Source organism: Dermacentor andersoni, chromosome 1, assembly GCF_023375885.2.
Source record: "Dermacentor andersoni chromosome 1, qqDerAnde1_hic_scaffold, whole genome shotgun sequence".
Lineage (NCBI taxonomy): Eukaryota > Metazoa > Arthropoda > Arachnida > Ixodida > Ixodidae > Dermacentor > Dermacentor andersoni.
In genome coordinates, this window is record NC_092814.1 from 13300922 (window position 1) to 13321840 (window position 20919).

The following is a 20919-nucleotide window of genomic DNA, read 5'->3' on the forward strand; positions in this document are numbered from 1 at the left end:
TTTGATGTACATGACTGTGAAGATGGATTAGTGTTCACAGCCATAATAGGGAAAGCAGTAATCTCTCTGGCATAGATGAACAATCTCTTGTGGTCCTTCAGCAGTGCACTATGACGCTTTTTCATCAGCTTCGACTGACTCACTGCAATCCCTTTCTGGTGTTCGCATTGAGTGCAGGCAGTTAGTGAATCAGATGCCCCTTCAGCTTCATTGTAATGAAATTGTTTTGTAACAAAATGCAAAGAAAAGTTGACACGCCTTTCCCCATCTGACCTATGGAATGTCATCTAATCATCAGTACACATTTTAAATTCTTATGGCATTTTCTCGTCATATATCCTTTCATTGCAACATTTGCAGTAGAAATTTGCATGACCTCGCACAGGGAATCAACAATCAAAGTCAAACTCATATAATTTTCCTTGATTACTCAAGGGCTTTTGACCATGTGTCACATGCTAAACTGAACTCCAAACTAAATCAGATGCTTGGCGATGGTCCCGTTATGAGATGGATAGCCAGCTACTTATCGCAACGCCGACAAATGTTCAATATAATTACCATGCCTCCGATATCGTGCCAGTCTTTTGTGTATGCCACAGGGCTCCACTAGCACCATTTTTATTTATTTTATGCATCAGTGACATTACACATCACGTGCATGTAAAGATACATCTCTTCGTGGACATCTGTGTGCTTTATCAAAAAATAAATACTCGATGAAGACCAAGTACGACTAAATATAGCTTTAAGCAACGTCGTACAGTGGTGTAATGCCTGGCAAAGGGTGGTAAATCGAGAAAAAACGGTAGCGATGTCAGTCACAAATAAGAAATCAAGACTTATCTTCCTTTATGGCTTTGGCAATGGCATTATTACAACAGTAACTGAGATGAAATACCTTGGTGTCATTATTTCTGATGACCTCAGCTTGAGTCCAAAACACAGCCAAAAAAGCAATGAACAGCTTATGGTTTCCTAAGTGCACCTTCTGTTTTGCAACTTCAGATACCAAGTTACTCACATATAAGGTCCTTATCCGTTTAATCTTAGAATATGCAAACATCATCTGGTTTCCATATATGCAAAAAGATATGCACATGTCGAATCGATGCAACCAAAAATGGTTCGCTTTATCTACACCAGGTACCTCTGCAATATTCCCCATGGAGGTGCTTTCCCACGCATGCCTTGATACATTATCAAGTCTCGTGTAACACTTCATAGAGTCAAGCTCTTACCTTATTTACTCAAATATAACCCGCACTTTTTTCCGATAAAATGGGTCCAAGAATTGCGTGCGCGTTTGAATCAAGTATGACCCTAAATCTTCGTTACCATATCACCATCGGCATTTTAAAATGGTCGCCTCGTACACGCTTCGAGCCTAGCTGCTGTAGCCCTCCATGTGCTGTAGTAGTACACCGTCCATCTTCCTGTTTTCTGTGTTTGCTCTATCAGCATACAAGTGCCAACTCCAAAGACATGCGATGCCGCAATTAAAAGAAAAGTGATCAGGTGTGCGGAGACAGATGGAAATCGGGCCGCATCACGGGCGTTTGGAGTTCCTGAAACTTGAGTGCGGGACTGGTGCAAACAGCAGAGGCACTCTACTCCGGTATCTGCTGCATACGGCGTGACCCCTATTTTGAAAGCGATCTGCGATGGAGACAGTCTATGCATCTAGGCACACTGCGCTGTGTTCTCGTTACTTAGTTCGCGTTGAAGCGAGAGGCCGCACTCGTTCCTGCTACTGCACTTCCTCACTCCAGCAGTTTGATAAAGTTTCCGCGGTCATTGACTGAGACGTGTTCATGTTTGCTTGTGCCCGCGTAACGCCATGCTTGTTAATTTAGTTAGTAAACCAATGTTTGAAATTTTATACGACCATTACAACCATTATCCTTACTTTTCGTATAGTATTCTACTAATTTGCTGTTGCAATCGATGCTTCGCCTTTCGTGCGAAACTGCGGCTTTTTCTATTTATCGCTACTTTAGTGTACTGGTAGTAAACCTCTGCTTTTCCATATAAGAGAAAGTTGCATTTCTGTATGAAAGAATGAAGTGCACGGCACTGTAAATGACTTTTTTGTTTTTGAGGTCATGGCAAACGGGTGCACATTACAATCGAGGGTGTGTTAGAATCGGGTAAATACGGTATATCAATCCATAATGCATTCAGAACGGATTCTGCTACTTACATTAGTTTTAGCCGTTCCAGGGACATGCATCACAGGCATGAATTCACGATAAATGAATACCCTTGTGTTAACAACATAAGTTACTTCTCTTTATTCCCTCAAGCCATACGGTAATGGAACGCCCTGGGTAAATTCACAACTTTGCAGCATACCCTAAAAAAAGGTAATATAGCTCACGGCTGCATCAGTCATCCTGTCAAATAGCCAGACCTCATGACCATCTTCAGTCTGTTATTGATTGACATGCTCAACTCGTAGATGTGTGCTATTTGTATGAATGTATGAATGAATGCGTTGCTGCCAAAGTGTGCGGCTCTCTTTGGTCTCTCGTGTTCCGCACTCGATATGTTCGCCTATGAATGCTTTGATTTCTTGTCTTCTTACATCTGATTGCTATTTTATTTTATTATTGATTGTAATTTCTATTTTCATGTATGTAAACCCACTCCTGTAACAGTCCCAAGTGGGACTAACAGTATATTCAAATAATTAAAAATAAATAAAATTAATTATACAGACACATTTTCACTGTCGCTGACTACAAGTGTAATGAGAAGAATGAGTTTGACGTAACAGTTCTGCAGAAACCCGCCAGGTGGAGAGAAGTAATTAATAAATAGGAAAAACAGACATCCACCCGTTCGTAGCAAATGCTACAAAGGAAACCCATACGGGTTCCTCGAAAGAAAAGCCTCACAGTTGAAAAAAAAATCGTCCTGGTCCGGGACTCGAACCCGAGACCACCGCCTTTCCGGGGCACCCGCTCTACCATCTGAGCTAACCAGACGGCTAGCAGATGGCAGGGCGAAGTTGAATTTGTCAACAACTCGAAGCAAAGGCAAGAGTTCAACGTAATAGTTCTGCAGAAACCCGCAAATTCCTTGCGGGTTTCCACAGAACTATTACGTCATTGACAATTTGTCAACAACTCAAAGCAAAGGCAAAAATTCAACGTAATAGTTCTGTGGAAACTCGCAAGTTCCTTGCGGGTTTCCACAGAACTATTACGTCTACACGTATTACACGATTTTTCTACACCAACGTTCAGTGCATCGCCAAAGTGCAATCGTATGATACGTTTTCCGCTGCTAGATCCCACGTAAACAAGAAAATGCGCGAGGCGCGCGCGATCGAGAACAGTACAGGGAAACCTCGCTAAACCGTAGTTGGCCGGAGCTCGTAAAAAGTACGTACTAAACGGTAGTACTGTTTAACCAAACAGCCTGAGATCGCCCACTTACCTGTCGAAAACGGAACTCAGAGAGAGTGCGATGAAAGGGGAAAAAGAAATGCAGTATTTATTCACTTCGTGTGACAAAAGTGTTATTTTCGTTTGATGCCGCGGCGGCCTAGCACGATGACGACAGCAGCCTCAAACTTACTGAAGCTGCGTGCCAGCTTTTCAGCCAGCCCTCTTCTCGGCAAACACTCGCATGGCAGATCCCTCGTTGGCATTGCACGTGCGCAGTAGTGCTGCAGAAGTCCCGGGGGCGCCTTTTTCATTGCCAGGTGCCGGAGTTTGGAATACGTTTCATTTGGAATAGAGTTACGTTATCGCGCCCTTGTTCTCGTCATGCCAATTGCATTCATGAGGCTGACGTAACACGTAGCTTATGCCACTGTCGTGCCTGCATCGCCCGTGCTGTCGCCTTCCGTGTCGTCCTCATCACTGTCGCAGTCGACACTTCGGCAACAACACAGGCAACGATGGCGAAAAGTCGACCTCGTAGCCGACATGTCTTCGCGGTCGCAGCAGCGCTGGCGAGCAACTTCTTCGCATTCCAAATGCCACATACTGTAGTCAACAGCAGATCCCTGTTGCGTGCCGGTGCGACTTCTTTGTGTCACGTTCGATAGCATAGATGATGTCTAATTTTTCTTCTATGCTGAGCACCTGGCGTCTTTTTTATCCGAGCTTCGGAACGACACGCGTCCTCGCTTGCACGACGCCATAACGCTCTCTGGCACGGCGTCGAAATGATGTTGATGTGGATGTGGCTTCACGCGCAAATGCACAGGGCGCTTGGGGGCCGTTGTTCCGATCTCTGAGGCATGTTGTTCTGCCGGGCCGCCTGATGGAGACGGCGCACCGCTGTGTTCGCGCGACGAAAAGTTGAAACGGTACGTTTTAACCGATCCGTACGCAATAAGCTGGTACGATTTATGCGGATACAAAACACATTATGTTCAATGGCCGCTGAGTCGGGGATTTGACTTTACTACTTTTAAAACGAAACTACTGCTTAGGCGGGTACGGTTTAACGAGGTTTTACTGTATATAGCTGCCCTCCGCAGCAGCTTCACCGCAATACTTGCCCGCTCGTCTCGCATGAAAACGCCGGTGCACACTCAGTTTCTCATTTCGGTACCAGCGAACCTTCTACGGGGTCGTCGCACGCGCCATTATATCACTGGCATCACTGCCAATCCTACTGCGATAAACATCTTTGCCTATATGTTTCACTGCACATGGTGCCATCGGAAGCGTAGGGCATGCTTTTGTTAGGCGATAACCAAAATGCGCTGCCCGTCCGGGCTGCAGACTGCAAGTGTATATGTTTTCCGGTCGCTACAACCCATGTGAACAAGAAAAGGCGCGTGGTGCACGGGATTGAGAACACTATATAGCCGCCCGTCTCACGTGAAAATGACGGCGAGCTCAGTTTCTATTCCGGAACCAGCAAATATCGGCCCGGGCTGTTGCACGCCACACTCACAGCTATAGCCGCCAAACCTGCTGCAATAAGTATCTTCACCTGTCTGTTTTACAGTGCGTGGCACTTAGTGCCATTGGTAGCGCACTGCACTCTTCTAGTAGGTGGCGATAATGCAAATGCGCCGCCGTTCACTACTGCAGGCGGCCCCATGTTGCCATCATATTTTTTTTTGGCCATCATCTGGCGTCACCCACCAGCCCGATTTCGTTTCGGTTTCCTGTCGCCCTCTTACAATGCCACGCAACAGAACATCAATAAAACTCGTCTCGTGCCGCAGGAGCACCACCAGCTCAACGCGCGTCGGCGTATTGTGTCGCAACGATCCGTGCGACGCTTTGCATTACGTAGACGCTAACAATAGTTGAGTCAAATTGTTTGTTACTTTGGATTGTATGTTTTCCCGGTTGGTACGTTTTTAGTCACGTTTTTTTCCAAAGCGTATGAACGAGGTTCAGCAGTATTTAGTTAGCAAATCTTTACTGCTGTTTACATGGCGCATAAAATTATGAACCTTACTTTGTGTAATTGTCTAGCACTTTGCTATTGATATCAGTGCTCTTGCGTATCATGTGAAATTGTGTCTTTTCTTATCACATTTATGTGCATAATAGAAATGAACCTTCACTTGCCAAATAAAAGTAAAGAAAATATAATGACGTTTTGGAGCCCATATAGGTCCCTTGTTTGCAGTGCTGATGAAAAACTATGGCAGTGGCATGTAGACAACCCCTGGGAAACAAGATTCTATGTGAAGACTGCGATGCAGCCTACATTGGAACATCTGGGAATTTTAAATGATGTATGAGGCAACACCAAGATGATGTTGCAAGAGGACACAGTGTCTCAAGTGTCCCATCCTCGAGCACCAGGAAAAGACGGAACATCGCATCGACTACAACTCAGCAGCTGTAATTGAGAGCCTAGTATTGACCGTCTAGTATTAAGCCACTGCATATACTAACGGTACCACGCACAATAAATGGAACACAAGGCAATCTGCTGGACATTTACACACGCTCTACTTCATACATAAGCCACTGCCCTAGTTTTACATCAGCATTGTGAACAGTGAACCCGATGGGCTCTGAAACGTCATTGATATTATACTTTATGTATTTTTAATTGGAGAGCGTAAGCCTTATCAAGTCAAACACAGGGAACCGACCAAGGTAAAGTATATTCAAACAAAAGATGTTTCGACTTCCGCACGAGAGCCTTGTTCACAATGACTTCAAATGGCAAAGAACACTCATTTAATGAGTACTTGTTATCACGAGCTGCCAGTATTTGTGTTAAGTATGTGCGTATTAGTGTGATTTATTAACGATACAAAGTGCAAGTATGGGATCAGTTTTCTTTCGGTGGCAATAATGCAAGTGTCATTTCAGTTAATCACGTGCCCAGTACACGCAGCATGCTCTGCCAGAGTATTAGACAACACTCTTGTTCTTACCTTCATTAGAATGGTCTTGAAGCCTTCTACTAAAAGAGGGGTACTGTTTACAGTGGAAGAGGAATCTAATGGTTGCACTCTGTTCCTTGATGTTCTTCTGAAACGAGACAGTAACCTCTTGAAGTTTAATGTTCATAAAAAGAGTACGCATACCGGCCACTTTCTAAACACTAAATCTGTGGCCATAAACATTTAGACAAGTTGGCATTTGTGTGAGCGTGCTTGCTTCAAGCAAGAAGATGTACAGAGCCATGTGGAAGCCATTAGATGGGATGCGTGCAGATACCATTCGTCATTTTGGACTCGGTAAAATGACAACTGACGCACCCAGCACAATCGAGCTCCCTTTCTACTTTGTTGAAACAGGTGGCACCTTATGCTGCGAGCTTCAGTGAAGTGCTTGCTCAGGTTCTGCGCAGCTACGATGCACACATAGCACACGTATCAGCTCAGAAGCAGCCTTGCGAGTGTGAAAGATAAGTTGGGCAGAAACTATTTTCTGGTGTTTGTGTACAAAAATTCCTTGCACAAACTGCTAACACTTATACATGGGTGAAACTAAGAATTTCAGTAGAATGCATCGGGAACATTCTAATGATGTGAAGAACAAGAAAGTGTCATCTTTTAGAGGATGCTACATCTACTGGGCTCGTGATTAACTGGGTTGACAGTGAGAATGTGTTTATTTGACAATACATGTATGCATTATTGTCATCGTGCTGAGGTGAAATGTGGCCGCATGAGTCACCTGTCTAGGCCCCTAGCATCACATGCCATTTGTACACAGGTGGAGGAAAAATACCAGGAACTTGTGTAATAACAGCGTTGTAGAAAACAGATTACAGCATACAGAAGATTATATTTGTTTCGTAATTTGAGATATGCATTTACGGGAAGGTCATACAATAAGTCTGTTAAACAATGGGCCCCTTCGATTTTTAGAGTTCTGGCAGCCCGCTCGCAGCCAGATGGCAGCCAGCTAGTTCCGGTTCTGATAGGAAGTCACGTGGGCTGGGATCCCAAGACAGCCTGAACCTGCCTGAAGTTTGCAAAATCGAACGCCGGGACAGCTGGCCAAATGTAAACATGCTACCAGCATGGCCCCGCCTGGCGTGGTGGGTGTGAGCTCGGTGTGCGCTCGGCATGCGCTCGGCATTGTCTGCCCATTTATGCGTTGCCAGCTTGAAAATATATAGTTGCATTCAGGGATACGATCACTTTCAGCGACTCGGCGCAGGACGCGCACTGGGCCAACCTCACCTTGTGCAGCACAACAGATGGCCTCCGACGCGGCGGATGACAAGATGCGAAATCGCGCGTAAGTGATTGTATACTCGAAAGCGATAGCTCGAGGATTCCTGCTCACAGCGATCACGTCGCCCACCGGCGCCATTCATGAGTTGGCATTGTGTCATCACGAGACATGAAAAAGCAGGTTATCGGGTACGTCTCATACGCATAAAATGTCGTGCCGACCTGCTTGGTCTTCGATTTCAGAAAGTTTGTTGTGGCTGATGGTGCTTCTCATTTTGATCCTAAGGAGCTGGGGACGCGGCTGGCGCATGAAAATGCACGCCGCCTGTGACCAGCGAAACGTTTCATACGAAAAACAACATTGGTCGCGATCATCAAAGCAATAAGCCAATGTACGTGTGTCTAATGTATCGAGTGCAATCAGTGCATTCTTAGATCAACGGCCTGCAGTTCGAACACAAAACGGCTTCGAGCTGCCACCTAAGCATACGATGGAGAGACAGAGTGAACACAGGCTTCGCTAACTGCAGAAAAAGGAGATATATACATACGCAAGATATGTGAAAAGGAACGCCACCAAAGAAAGACAAATCCAAAATGTACCGCAATGCGTGAACGAGCGTCTACAACTTGCGTGGAACACGACGCAGATAACATGCACGCATGAGAGCGCGGCGCGCTGATCACCGCTGCGAAGAAGCCTTCAGGGGACATACACACATACACGCACAAAAGCTTCAAACGGTTCACCACTGCTCGTATCACACCGCTTCGCAATGTGGAACGGAGCGTTAGCACCTAAAAAGATAACGCTAGAAGTAAGGAAATCTGAAGATGACTGTAGACAGTTGAATAAGTGAGGTAAATTGAAGTCCTCAAGCGCCCGCGTTGCAATCCCTGAAGTTCCCACAACGATGGCAGCGAGCGCCCATCGTCTCTTTGAGTCATCTGCAAGCCAGAGAACTTCCAGAGAGCAGCCAGACCAAAATCGTCCTGGCAGGTTCTGGCAGCCCGCGGGTAGCCAGAAGTGGAAAATCGAAGAAGCCCAATGAGTTTCACAGGGGTATAAAAAAAAGTTGTGGAAATTATTGTCTGAAAAAAAAAAAAAAATACAAAGTTTCAGTTTGTAACAAAAAAGACAAGGTATAATATAGGTACCACAAGGGATGTTATTAACAATACATGCAAGCATTGTGAGGCTTGTGTAATGTATCTGTTTATATTTATACTATGAAAATGTCATCTTCTATTATGCACAACTGTACCGGCACAAAAGGGCAAGAGAAAAGCAAAAAACAAAAGAAGGATCTCATGGAAAGAAGTATCTCGAGCACTTCCTAAAAACAAAGAGATGATTGTTTCATTTCGGTGGTTAATAGAGGGATAAGATTTAGTAAGTGTGGGATTTGCCAGCTCATCAATTGCCTTCCATAGTTAGTTGTAGTTCTTATTGTTCTTAAGTTAATGTGCCTTAATTTCTTTCAGTGTTACTGTATAATAATAGCAATAATTCATGGTCAAATTTATAGGATAGAACTAGCATTTCAGATAGTCTTTATTTATACATGAATTGCATGCATAAGATGTTGTCCAGCCTAATGTAAGCTGATGTGTGATCGTACATAGATAAGTTGGGGATTAAGCAAATTGTCTTCTTTTGCAATCAGTAAAGGATATTTTTATTGGTCTTGGAAAGCAAAACCCCATACTGACAAATAATAATTTAAATGCGAATGAACAGTGCAGAAACAGAACGGTTGTTTTAGGTTTAGTGGTAACAACATACGGTGTCTGTTTAGCATTCCAGTAGTTCGAGCAATGTTCTATTTTAAAGAATTAACATGGTATGTCCAACGAAGGTTCTCATGAAACTGTATGCCTAGAAACGTGTATTCTGAAACATGTTCTGGTGGCTGCGATTGAAAGTGTAAGATTCTGGAGAGTCAAACTGGGTTAAGATAACATGTAATGATAGTTGATTAGCACCTACCCATTCAGCTACATTGTCCAGCCAATCGTTTGCTAGAAGCTTGAGAGCATGTAGGTTGTTAGAAGAACACAGATGTATCGTCCATCTAAAAAACAATGTCGAGAGTCTGTAGGATTAAAACAATATCGTCTATGTCATGGAGAAATCTCTGCCCTGATGGTGTACCTTGTGGAACACTTAATTGCAACATATTGAGACTGCTTAAATAAGTAACTGTGTATTAGCTCAAGACAGATTCCTAAAATTCCATAATGGGGAAGTTTTTTAATGCTTATAGTATTGTGTTTAATGGAGCCAGAATGCTTTCCAGATGTATAAGAAGATATCCTGTAGTTAATATTTGATTTTCTAGCTTTGTTACGAGTTTATCATGAATGTTTCAAAAAGGAGTTTCTGTAGATTTATTTTTTTTAAACGTGTATTGATTAGGCAATATTAAATTGTACTTATGAACATGGCTTATTATCCTTGCAAAAAATAACCTTCTCTATTACATTTGAAAAAAAAAGGGGGGGGGGGGGGGGAGAACTGATACGGCTTGTGATTGTTAATCATTAGCTGCTCCTCTTTTCTGCAGAGGAGTAACCCTTGCTTTTTTCATTTTAACTGGAAGTATTCTTGTTGACAATATAAAGTTAGTAATATTGCTAATAACTTCACATGTTAAGTTAGAAACGGTATGTATTAGAGCTGCTTTAATGCCATCGAATCCTGTAGAAGAATTTTTCTCTGGAGCATTTATCATTTTAAATGTTTTACGGTAGGATAAATAAATATGGAATGAGGAAAATTAACACTGGCAGATCTTTCACATTGCGCCAAGTCTTCTGCGAGTCATAGTGGATCTCTGAAAACTTATCAGTATAGCACTGAATGTGAGATTTCCTAATATCAGTGCCTAACCTATTTCAAACAATTTGTACTCTCGTAGCAGAGATAAATGTTTAGTTTGTATGAACTGATCAAATAATTTATTGCGCGCTTTAATTCTGTTTATTATATCATGGGTTATCCAAGGTTCTTTAATGTATTTTATTTTTTATTTGTAACTCTAGGGAATGTGCTTATACACCAGCGGTGGTAGACACCACAAGACTGTTGACTGAGCCTGATTTTGCTGTTTTGCAGATAATGCTTCCTGTTTCTCGCCCCTGCATTTCAAGGTGTGTTCCATGCTTGGACGATTAGACAAGCAGCGTGATCCCCTCTGGACAATATCACGAATGTTTAGTGACGCTTAAATCATCGCCACCAAAAGAAAACTGATCCCATATTTGCAGTTGGAATCTTTAATAATTCGCATTACTATGCACACACTTAACAGGAATATTGGTAGTCTCGCCTCCGCATATGCGCGATGCCTGCAGCATGGTATAACACGTACTTAAATGAGCGTACTTTGTCATTTTATGTCATTGTAAGCAAGGCTCCGTGCGTAAGTCGAAACTGCTTTTATTTGGGTATTTAGTGTAGGCCTATTTGAATTAAGTTCCTTTCTTGCCAGGTGGGTTTCCGTTGAACAGTGCACTATAACAATTACATGCAGGTTGTTTTACCACATAGTGGAGAGTGATCGCATCGGCACAAAGATACTGCAGGAGATGAATCGTCAGCAGCTGCCAGGCGAAGTCACCTTCATGCCTCTGAACCGGCTCATGTACAAGGATGTTGACTACCCGAATAGCAATGTGAGTGTTTCAGCATTTATTGGTCGCAAAATACACTAAAGCCCTGTTAATTTCAAGTTGTAAAACCGGAAAAAATTTCAAAATAAGATGAGTTTCGAGATAAGACTAGTCATGAAAATATAAGTCCACTAGATGCATAAACATTAAAGAGCCTTTTTGGGGGCAGTAGCTGCTAACTTCTCACAAATGCTCAATATAGACCTTCTCATCGGGGAAGGAGGAGACATCTGGCAACCAGCGCGCTGCAAGTCTTTCCTCCTCTCTGAATTGTGCGAGCTGAAGCAGTGCTTCTTGAACGCATTGCCATGACGTGGTGTGGAATGATTTGCAGATGTTTTAGCTTGTTCTGTGAAATAGCTAAATGATGTTAACTTATACGAAGTCATGGTGAAACCACTCTGTAGTCTTCAGCTGCAGCAATAGCTACAGAAAGTGGTAACTCTTGGCTACACAAACATGCAACGTGAATCACCAGCCACAGTGTGCGTTTTGTTTGAGCTATTCCGGTTCTATCAGTTCCCACTCGGCGAAAAGCTGCAGCATCTCTGGGTTGGTGTGGTCACCGACGGACTCGATGAGGACTACCAAAACATCTGAATAATTGGGAGTCTGAAATAGCTGATTGACACAAAAACAAGTGACTTTCTTCTACAACTACCCAAAGGTGTGCTGTATTTTCGTGAGGCTGTGTGGTGCAGCGCGAAGCAGGACAGGGGACTCGGGGGGGGGGGAAAAAACGAGGACGAGCGCTTCTGCTAACTGAAATTTTATTGTCTGCTACAAGGTATTATATTGACAAAAAAGAGGGAAAACAACATAAAATATGTATATATACACATACATACAGTGGAACCCCAGTTATATGTCCCCCGGTTTTACAACGACCCGGGTTTTACGACGCATTAGCGCAGTCCCAACGAAGTCCCTATAGAAGCAATGCATTAAAAACCCTGGTTATGCGTCGAAATTTTACGCCTGACCCGCATTATACAACGACCCTCGCGAAGTGCGAGACAAGACGGCAGATGAAGGAAAAGTGCCGCGGGTCTCTTTCCTCGTTCAGTCTTCGCATGCGGAGTGCTTGACACCGCTCGACCGGTTCGCTCCAGCGCAGCTTTCTTCCCTGCGTCGTCTCATTGTTCGTTTCTCTCTCGCCCACCAGCAGCCGCCCGTGAAGCTCGCTGTGCTGAAATAGCTCCTTTTCTTCTCCGCAATCGCTTTCTCCCTCTCTTCTCGGCAGTGTCGCCTCTCGTCGCGTTGGGGAAGCATTTCTCTCCTTCCGGTTTCCCAGCAGCAGATCGCCAACAAGGTAGCGTGGAGAGGCCTAAGTTTATCGCATGTGTACTTCGTCATAATCCTAGCGACCAGCGTTCAGCGGAGGTTTTGAGTGGTGTGGAGCAATGCGACGCATGATGTCCTGAAAGCGGACATTTCTGTTGCTCGGCGATATGTTGAATATTATCGAAGAAGCGGAAAAGCGGCATGGAGCCACCAAAGCCAGCGTTGCCTTGGACCTTAAGATACCCGTGTCCCACCTTAAGATGATACTGGCAAACAAAGCGGTGATATTGCAGAATGCCAACAAGTTCGGGCTCAAGCGAAAAGCGACAAAAGAAGGACAGCATGAGAAGTTAGAAAAAAAATCTCGTCAAGAGGCCGCATCAAGCACAGAGCTCTGCGATCAACGTCGATGCCACCATTCTAAAAGAAAAGGCGGACCTTGTGGCATTGCGTCTGGGCATTATTATTTAACTTAATAGTCATGGTGTACGAGTATTTGAAACTTAAAATATTCGATTCGAGTTTGTTAGGATTCTATTCGATTTGAAAGCCATTTTTTCTACTCAAAATACTTGAACCTATGAAAATAGCTTATCTCTGTTCTTTAAGTCTGCATCGCCTTGCGGAAGCATACAGAATGTATTGCAGGGAACCATATTGGGCGTGCAGTGAAGCATATCAAAAATAAGGAGGAGGCACCCTCGCGAGGCCCCTGCTGGTGTTTATCGCTACTTCACACTATCGGCTAGAGCACCCACACTGTGCTGCCTCTTCATGCCTCTGTGTCTGCTACTTGATCTGGCTAAGTGCCATGAACGGTTTCTAAACTAGAAATATGACCTAGTAGCAAGCTTGACAACCTTTTTAGACCTTCGTTATAAGGTAGTTCAGGTACCACGAGGATGGTTCAATGGAAAACTGGTTTTAAAACCTGCCTTTAGAAGAAGCAAAGAAAAGTTCAGCACCAAGGAAACCAGATTTGCCCTGAGAAACGAGATCTCCTGAAGAGGCTCCTTCGAAATCAGTACTGTCAAATGACTTTGATAAGCTCGTCAACAAGCAGCAATTTTCATTTGTTTGAGGCAGCAATTTTCACTGCCGCAAGCACAGGTAGGGTAGGCGCATGATTACATTTTGGGCCAAGAAGTTCTATATAAGTGGGGGGTATAAGCATGGTGCCGTCTGTTGGCATCGGCTAGCGTAGGAATAATTGCCGAAATCAGGCGCTAGTGCGTGTGTTAGCAGCTCTTTTCAGTGGAATTGTGACATGCGAGAGGATGGCCGCTGCTCTCCGAACATGTCAAGCAGCCATCCTTCCTTCATGACAGCATTAAATAACTGGGATTATGATATTGCTAAGCAAAAGTGTTGTACTAGAAAATTTTGTTGACCTCAAACCATAATTTTTCTGTATGGTATTTGTTGTGCAATAAACTTGCATTTTTTTTTTATCTTTGGATGGTGAATAGAGTTGCATTTTGCAAAACCAGTAGTATTTGTAATTAGAAAAATGTTTAATTGGATTTGTGCTTGAGCTTGATGATTCGAATTTGATTCAAAATTGAAAATTTGATATTCCCAGAACCCTACAAGTAATCATGGTTTCAGAGAAACCCTTACAAGGTTTCTTTGTAGTTTCAAGCTACAGCTAGGTGGATGACAATCTTTCCTTTCATTAACTTTCCTCCACATTAATGCTTTCTGTAGAACTGATTTTCTGTAGCTTAATAGTGTTTGTTGATGTCGAATAAAAAAGCCTTTGTCTTCATTTGCCTGTATTTAACTCGTGTTGAGCTCCTAACTCCTAAGCAAACAATTCATGCTCTAAGGTGTACGATAGAGTGTGCAAGCGCGACTGAACGAGGACTTAGAAAGACACAGATATACAGAGCCAGTGCTACTTTGAACTGTAGATTTTATTTTTCGCATGCATCAATAAATATATTCCATACGAGCGGAAGCAAATGTGCCTTGCACACGTGTACCATGCACCACTGAATGTTTTTTTTCTGTCACGTTTGTTTCCGCTTGTGTGGAAATAAAATCTATAGTTTAATGTAGTGTTGTCTCTGTGTATCTGTTTCTTTCTACGTCCTCGTTCAGTCGTGCTTACACACTCTATCATGGATTCAAACCAACTAGCCTGCCAACACATTTTATCCAAAGTGTAAATTTTTTTTGCTCCCAGAACTCCTCAAAAATTCCCTTGGCTGCTTCCATCCCGGTCTCTGTTGTGTGGTGCGCTATTTGAGATGTGCAATTGCATGTAATTCAACCATCTCACGGTCTGTGCCTGCAGTAGTTTTTATTTATTGCCTTGGTATTCTTTCATGGCAACAGTGAAATTTCGTTATATTGAAATCGCGTTAAAAAATTGAAATCACATTAAAAACACTTCCTTATAATTGAGGTTCAACATGCGTAGTGTTCTATAGACAAGACATTACAAAGGTGAAATACTTTGTTGTATCGAGAATATTGTTATATTGAATTTCATTATAGTAAGGTTTAACTAAATTTTGTTGTCCTTTTTATTTTATTTTTTCAGGATGCCATTCCTATGATCAGCAAACTCAACTTTGACCCAAAGTTTGAGAGTGCTATGAAATACATATATGGCAAGACTCTAATATGCCGCAACCTGGAAGTGGCCACTCAAATTGCACGCACATCAAACCTGGATTGCATCACTTTGGACGGTGAGTCATGCTCAGTTCTCATTGCACAGCTAACCATTTGATTATTCAAGCTTTGGGGCCACATGTGACTAGTGTATAATGTCAACTGGAAAAATTGATGCACGATCATAGTTTTTTAGGTTAATCCATTCACACCATGTTATGGATAGTGGTTGGTGCTGTAAATGACTGAAATAGCTGCACTTCCTGCAGTTGGGTGACTTGTTGGCTTCCTGAATGCTGTTTGGCTGCTAAATGAGAGGGTTGTGATAAAGTTGCATCATTTACATTTCAAGATTTTGACAATTTAAAATAGTGCAGTTGAAACCACCTATAATATTCCCAGATATAACAATACATTGTTATAGTAATGACTACATTTCACGGCAGTTAAAATTTTTCAGTCCTATCTATTTAATCTATTCCAGATATAACAAACATTTTTCAAAATGCCTTTAAGGTTATCACAAACACTATAATCTCAGTCATGATAAAAAATGTGGTGAAGACGAAGTGAAAATATAATGAAATATATGTGATTGCTATGCCAATCGGGAAACTGCGCCAAGAGGAGGAACCTTCTACAGTAGAACCCATTTATAACAAACTTGATAGTTCTGTGGTCATTGTATAAATAGTGACCGTTTTATCAGTAGTTCATTGTACAGTTAAACCTCAACATGACGAAGTCTGTAATACTGGCACTTTGCTATATCGAAATTTTGTTATATTGAAATTTCATGTTTTATGCAAATAAGTAAGTTGCAACCGGATTTTTCTTACCACTGAAGGGGATGTAAAATTTTCCGAATTATCGGGCAATCGGAAATAACAAATTTCAGTGAGAAAAGACTTCAATTTTATTGACTTTGTGTGGCGCTGACCAGAGATACGGTTTTATGCCATGCTGGTGATTCTTCACATCCACAGTATGAAGTGAAGCAAGCCATGCTTTCGCATCCACTTTGCCTCCGTGGCTGATAATGTCACCCGCAGTGGGACAATGCTAGCGTGAAAATTGCTTGCAGTAGAGAGTGAATGCTTCGTCTGTCTCCCACTTCAACGCATCTCTGAAACTCAGACATTACACAATCTCCAGCAATAAATGTGAAGGAAGACAATGCAAGATGCCATGCCGCTCTGCTCACCCACTCTTTGCACATGTGATAGATATTAACTCTAAAACAAGGTGTGCGGACTGTGTATGTGCTCAGTCATGTTGATACCTGTGCGCAGCCATGCTAAAAACAGATCAATGCCAACCTGCCGCCACCCGCGCCCTCCCCCTTGCTTGAAGTTGGTGCCCGTCTTGGACGTGGCTGCGCATGGCTGTAAGCACCCTGCTTTGGAGGTAATCTGCCGCGTGTGTAAAGAGTGGGCGTGCCGAGATGGCGTGGCACCATTTAAGCTGTTTTCTTGAATGTTAGGTATTGGAGGTTGCGTAATCTCGAGTTTCGGTGAACCGTTGGAGCTAGAGGCACACGAAGCATTCGCTCCCCACTGCCGGCGCTTTTCCCGATAGCGTTTCCCAGTGTGGGTGATGCTATCAGCTATGGGGGCAGAGTGCATGCGAAAGTGTGGCTGGCTTCTCCTAATTCGTACCGCCAAGAAAAAAGATATTGTCGACATACATGGCATGAAACCGTATCATTCGTCGCCGGCTCCCAAATTTATCAAAATAAATTGTTTTTTCGTTCAAATTTGCTTTTTTCGATCGCCCAATAATTCAGAAAATTCTGCAGCCCCATTCCATGCAAGAAAAATTGATCGGCGACTGTACTTATTTGCATAAAAGGTCGAATTTCAATAGAGTGAAATTTTGATATAACGAAGCAAATTGCTGATTTTACCAACTTCATTATATCGAGGTTTAACTGTATTTAACGTAAAATGTTAAATATTTTGTTACATTAAAGTTCGTTGTATCTAGGTTTAGCTGCATAAGAAAATGTTGGCCCAAATCACTAGCCCTACCACAATGCCGAGGTCAACCTCCGGCTGTCTTTTGGTGCAAAACCTGTGTAGCCGCCAGCAAGTGATCTTGACCATACGATGTTAAACACTCTGCAGGTAAGGTCTGCAACATTTCGAACAAGCAGGATATGTTTATATCAACTCACAGCAGCTTTGAAATGGTTCGGAGATGAAAGCGAAACTCTGTGTTGAAATCTGACCGACCCAAGTGCTCTTCTGTGTCAGTACTGCTTCGTATGTCCAAAAACTTGTGCACAATGCACCAGAATTGGTAAAAATATGATGTTTCCGTGGATGAGGAGCGCACAATGTAGGCACCATCTTGGGAACTCGAGCACTCATTGCGCCAACCACGGCCTTCTTTGTAGGCACTTTATAAATCCCCGCGCCGTGGGAAAAAAAGAAAAAAGAAAAAGAAAGAAAGAAAGAGAGAAAACAGAAAAGCGAAAGTTAATATATTGTTCCTGAATAATAGATGGCACTAGCAGTTAGAGCGCAGTCGGAAAGCAGCAAAATATGAATTTGCAACCATCGATGACGGGTTATCGATGGGAATAGGCATTGGCAGGAAAGTGTTTACCAAGGTGGTGAGTCATGGGCTGATTAGGTACAGGCTGAACTGTGTGACAAAATGAAAAGTTTTTGCCCATCTCTATTGTGGCAGGGGACCAAGTGTCGCACAAGGGTGCCCTAACGGGAGGCTACTTTGACACTCGACGGTCACGGCTGGATCTGCACAAGGCACACATGCAGCTCATGAAGGAGATTACTGAAGTGGAGAAGCAGCTTGCGGAGCACAAGCAGAAACTGGCTGATATCCTCTGGAGTACATTATGATTGGGGGCGTGTGAGCATCACAGACAGTCGTGGATCATATCAGTTACAATGCCACAAAAAGAGATGAAAAGTCCCCCCCCCCAAAAAAAAGAATCACCGACGATCACGATACTCCCTAATGCGTAATTTGAGTGCAGCTCTATACATGTTTTCATTTCGGGATATATTGGCTGGCGCAAACAATCTGTCTCATGTGACACGTTGCAAATGGAGTGAAGCGTTGCACGACTGCCTCGCTTCTGGAGATTGGAAGAGGCAGCGCATGGGTGACGCGTGGGTGCAATTCGTAGCAGCCGCCGCAGACAGACCTCACAGATCTCGTAGCCATTGTCATCTCGTAGCCATTGATCTTGTAGCCATTGTCACCGCACTACGCTTTATTTCTCATGCTTTTGTCATACCCTTCTCCGCCACTTTCTCCTTCACTGCACTTTCCTCTTCGGCTTTCCCCCTCGTGTCCCCTGTTGCGCTCCGCATCCTTGGCTGTGCTCGTTCGCTCGACGCTTGCAGCAGGAACGGGTGCCTAGGAGCTGCGCTTTAAAGACCCATGCACTCCTCGAAAAAGCCGGCCCTAACATGATGTCATGCATGTGGCATTTGTGCATCAGACGTGTGCAGTGTACAAATAGTAGTGAGAGCAACTTTCTGTGAAGAGCTGCTTGGCAAGGGGCAGGAACAAAAACATTCTGGTGTTGCATAAGGCCCAAGTGTAGACATGGAGTTACGGGGTGAAAGTGTAGACACAGCACGCATGCTTTTAACACAGAAGCCAACAGGGCTAGACATGTTGCACTTTCAGCTGAGTGTGGGCCGAGGAAGCACGATGATTGGCACAAGTCGTTGATGTAGCCACACTGGCTCTTGCGGCAGTTGGCATTGCCCGTCAGCTACACATCCCGGATGAGGTTGAAGTTACCCTGACATTGGTCGTGTAGCCAGGTCAGTGCTTCTTCCTGCAATGGCATTGTATTTTCTTTATTTCTTAAACAGCAGCATTCGTCAGTCATCTGCATGTGTTGAGATGCATATTAGAGAAGAGGAATTTGTGCTTGCCTTCTCGCACCATTGCCGTCTTGGCTACTAATAAATCTTAAAAATTCTTTCAGGTTCTTTTGACAACTCCTAGTATATAACCAAAATTTCCCCCAAGCCTGGGCATTTCCCTCTGTGATATTTGTGATATTCAAAGTGGTGTGAGGTGAGATATACTCCTCCATCAGAGCTGAGTAGGATGACATGAGGAAGAAAACCAAAGGGTCGTAGGTATTTGTGGCGAGAGGAAAGTTCCAGTAAAATAGGGAGGGAGGCTGGACGTAAAACACTAAATATTTTTGAAAAAGTGGCCCTACTTTTTCCTTCTTTCTTGATGCTTTGTTGTGTGCGGTGCATTGCTGCTAGAAGAAGGAGCCATGACATGGTAGGCAAGAGCTGTGATGTCTCTCCTGGCGAGAAGACTGCCTCCGAAGACTGTTGATTGAATTTGTGACTTTTTTTGTGGCATTCATGGGTGTAGCATTTTTCAAACATAACTCACTGCACTTGCCTGTTGGCAACACCCCTTTAAAAAGCATCTTTGTTTCCTGCTGCAGTTGTGTTATCTCAAGCATTCTTGGGTGGCCAAGTTCAATTTGGGCCGCTTGATATTTTAGTGGAAAATGAGTTTCACACTGCCACCAGCCATTATGTTTGTTTTTCCCATTTTTTGAATGTAGCTATCTGGGAAAAGGCCAGCAATGGGTTGCATTTGCTTAATTACGGACAGCATCAAATTTTTCTTATATGTGGTATGAGATCCTGTTCATCTTGGCTTCAGCATACATTTCTCAACAGTGCATGGGTTCATGTGGACATATGGTTTGCACACATTAAATGTAGGAATCTCCTTTTAGGATGTGCTTTTTGCTCATCATTGCCAAAACCATATAAGCCATTTATTGTTAACAGCTAAAACTTTCTCCACTGTATGTAGACACATTGGTTGTCCGACATTCTTTTCAAATACCTGAAATAATGATGGTTGGAACAGGGGAGCACTAAATAAAATGGCTTTATGGTATTCATTTTAAAATTCTTGACTGTGTGGATATGTGCAATGCACCTGCAGTTCAGTTATGATTGTACCAGGCATCTCTACCTAACAGCACCTTTGTTTAGTGCTTTGTAAAATTGTCTTCATTTCCATAATGAAACAAGCACTTTTTCTTTATTGTAGGTATAGTGAGTGACTCGTGAATATTTCTTCTGTCTGCAATAAACGGGTGCTGGCATGAAAGCTGTCTACTTTGAAACTATGTATGAAGCCTCAATTCTTTGGGAATGAAACAAATAGCCTCTTGTAATGCGACCAGTTTCAAGTGCACCCAAACTCTTGTCAAGTGCGTCCATGTAATCTATCGCACTCCACTAATGTATCCACACCCTGCCGCCAAAAGCCATTGGGCGAAGAACCGACAGCAGAGGCTCAATTCTTGTTGAATTGAGAGAAAGGCTGAATAAAGGAGGAGGGTGGCATGTGTCCTTCAAACACTGGCTGGCACGCATGAGCAGTTTGCAATGCATTGTCTCACTTATCCTGCCTTGAAAGCTGTAATGAAAAGGGGATGTTTATCTTGCGGTCATAGAATTCAAGCTTCATGCCATAATTGCAGAGTGAGCAGACTAAACAAAATTGTACGAGAAGACTTTGCTTGTTAGGCCAGTAAACTACCTCGCTGATTAGGCATTTGATCACTGGGGGTCAGAAGCTGAAATTGGATCCACGGGCAACTTGCCAACAACTACCATGAATGCCTGCACGAAGTGTGCTTTTTCGCTTGCTTGACGTAATGGCAAAAGCTCCGATGT

At 43.3% G+C, this 20919-nt stretch overlaps 1 protein-coding gene across 5 annotated transcripts in view; it reads left to right on the forward strand.

Moving 5' to 3' along the window:
• Positions 1-20919, forward strand: part of SMC3 (structural maintenance of chromosomes 3) — a 606933-nt gene that overhangs the window by 335997 nt on the left and 250017 nt on the right. For all 5 annotated transcript variants that reach the window (XR_011892404.1, XR_011892405.1, XM_072286062.1 and 2 more), the window contains exons 16-18: positions 11164-11305; positions 15135-15285; positions 17903-18052. Coding sequence is in view for 3 of the 5 variants with exons in the window: in XM_072286062.1 (XP_072142163.1) it covers positions 11164-11305; positions 15135-15285; positions 17903-18052 (443 nt within the window). In the remaining 2 variants the exon portion in view is untranslated. The remainder of the gene's footprint in view (positions 1-11163; positions 11306-15134; positions 15286-17902; positions 18053-20919) is intronic.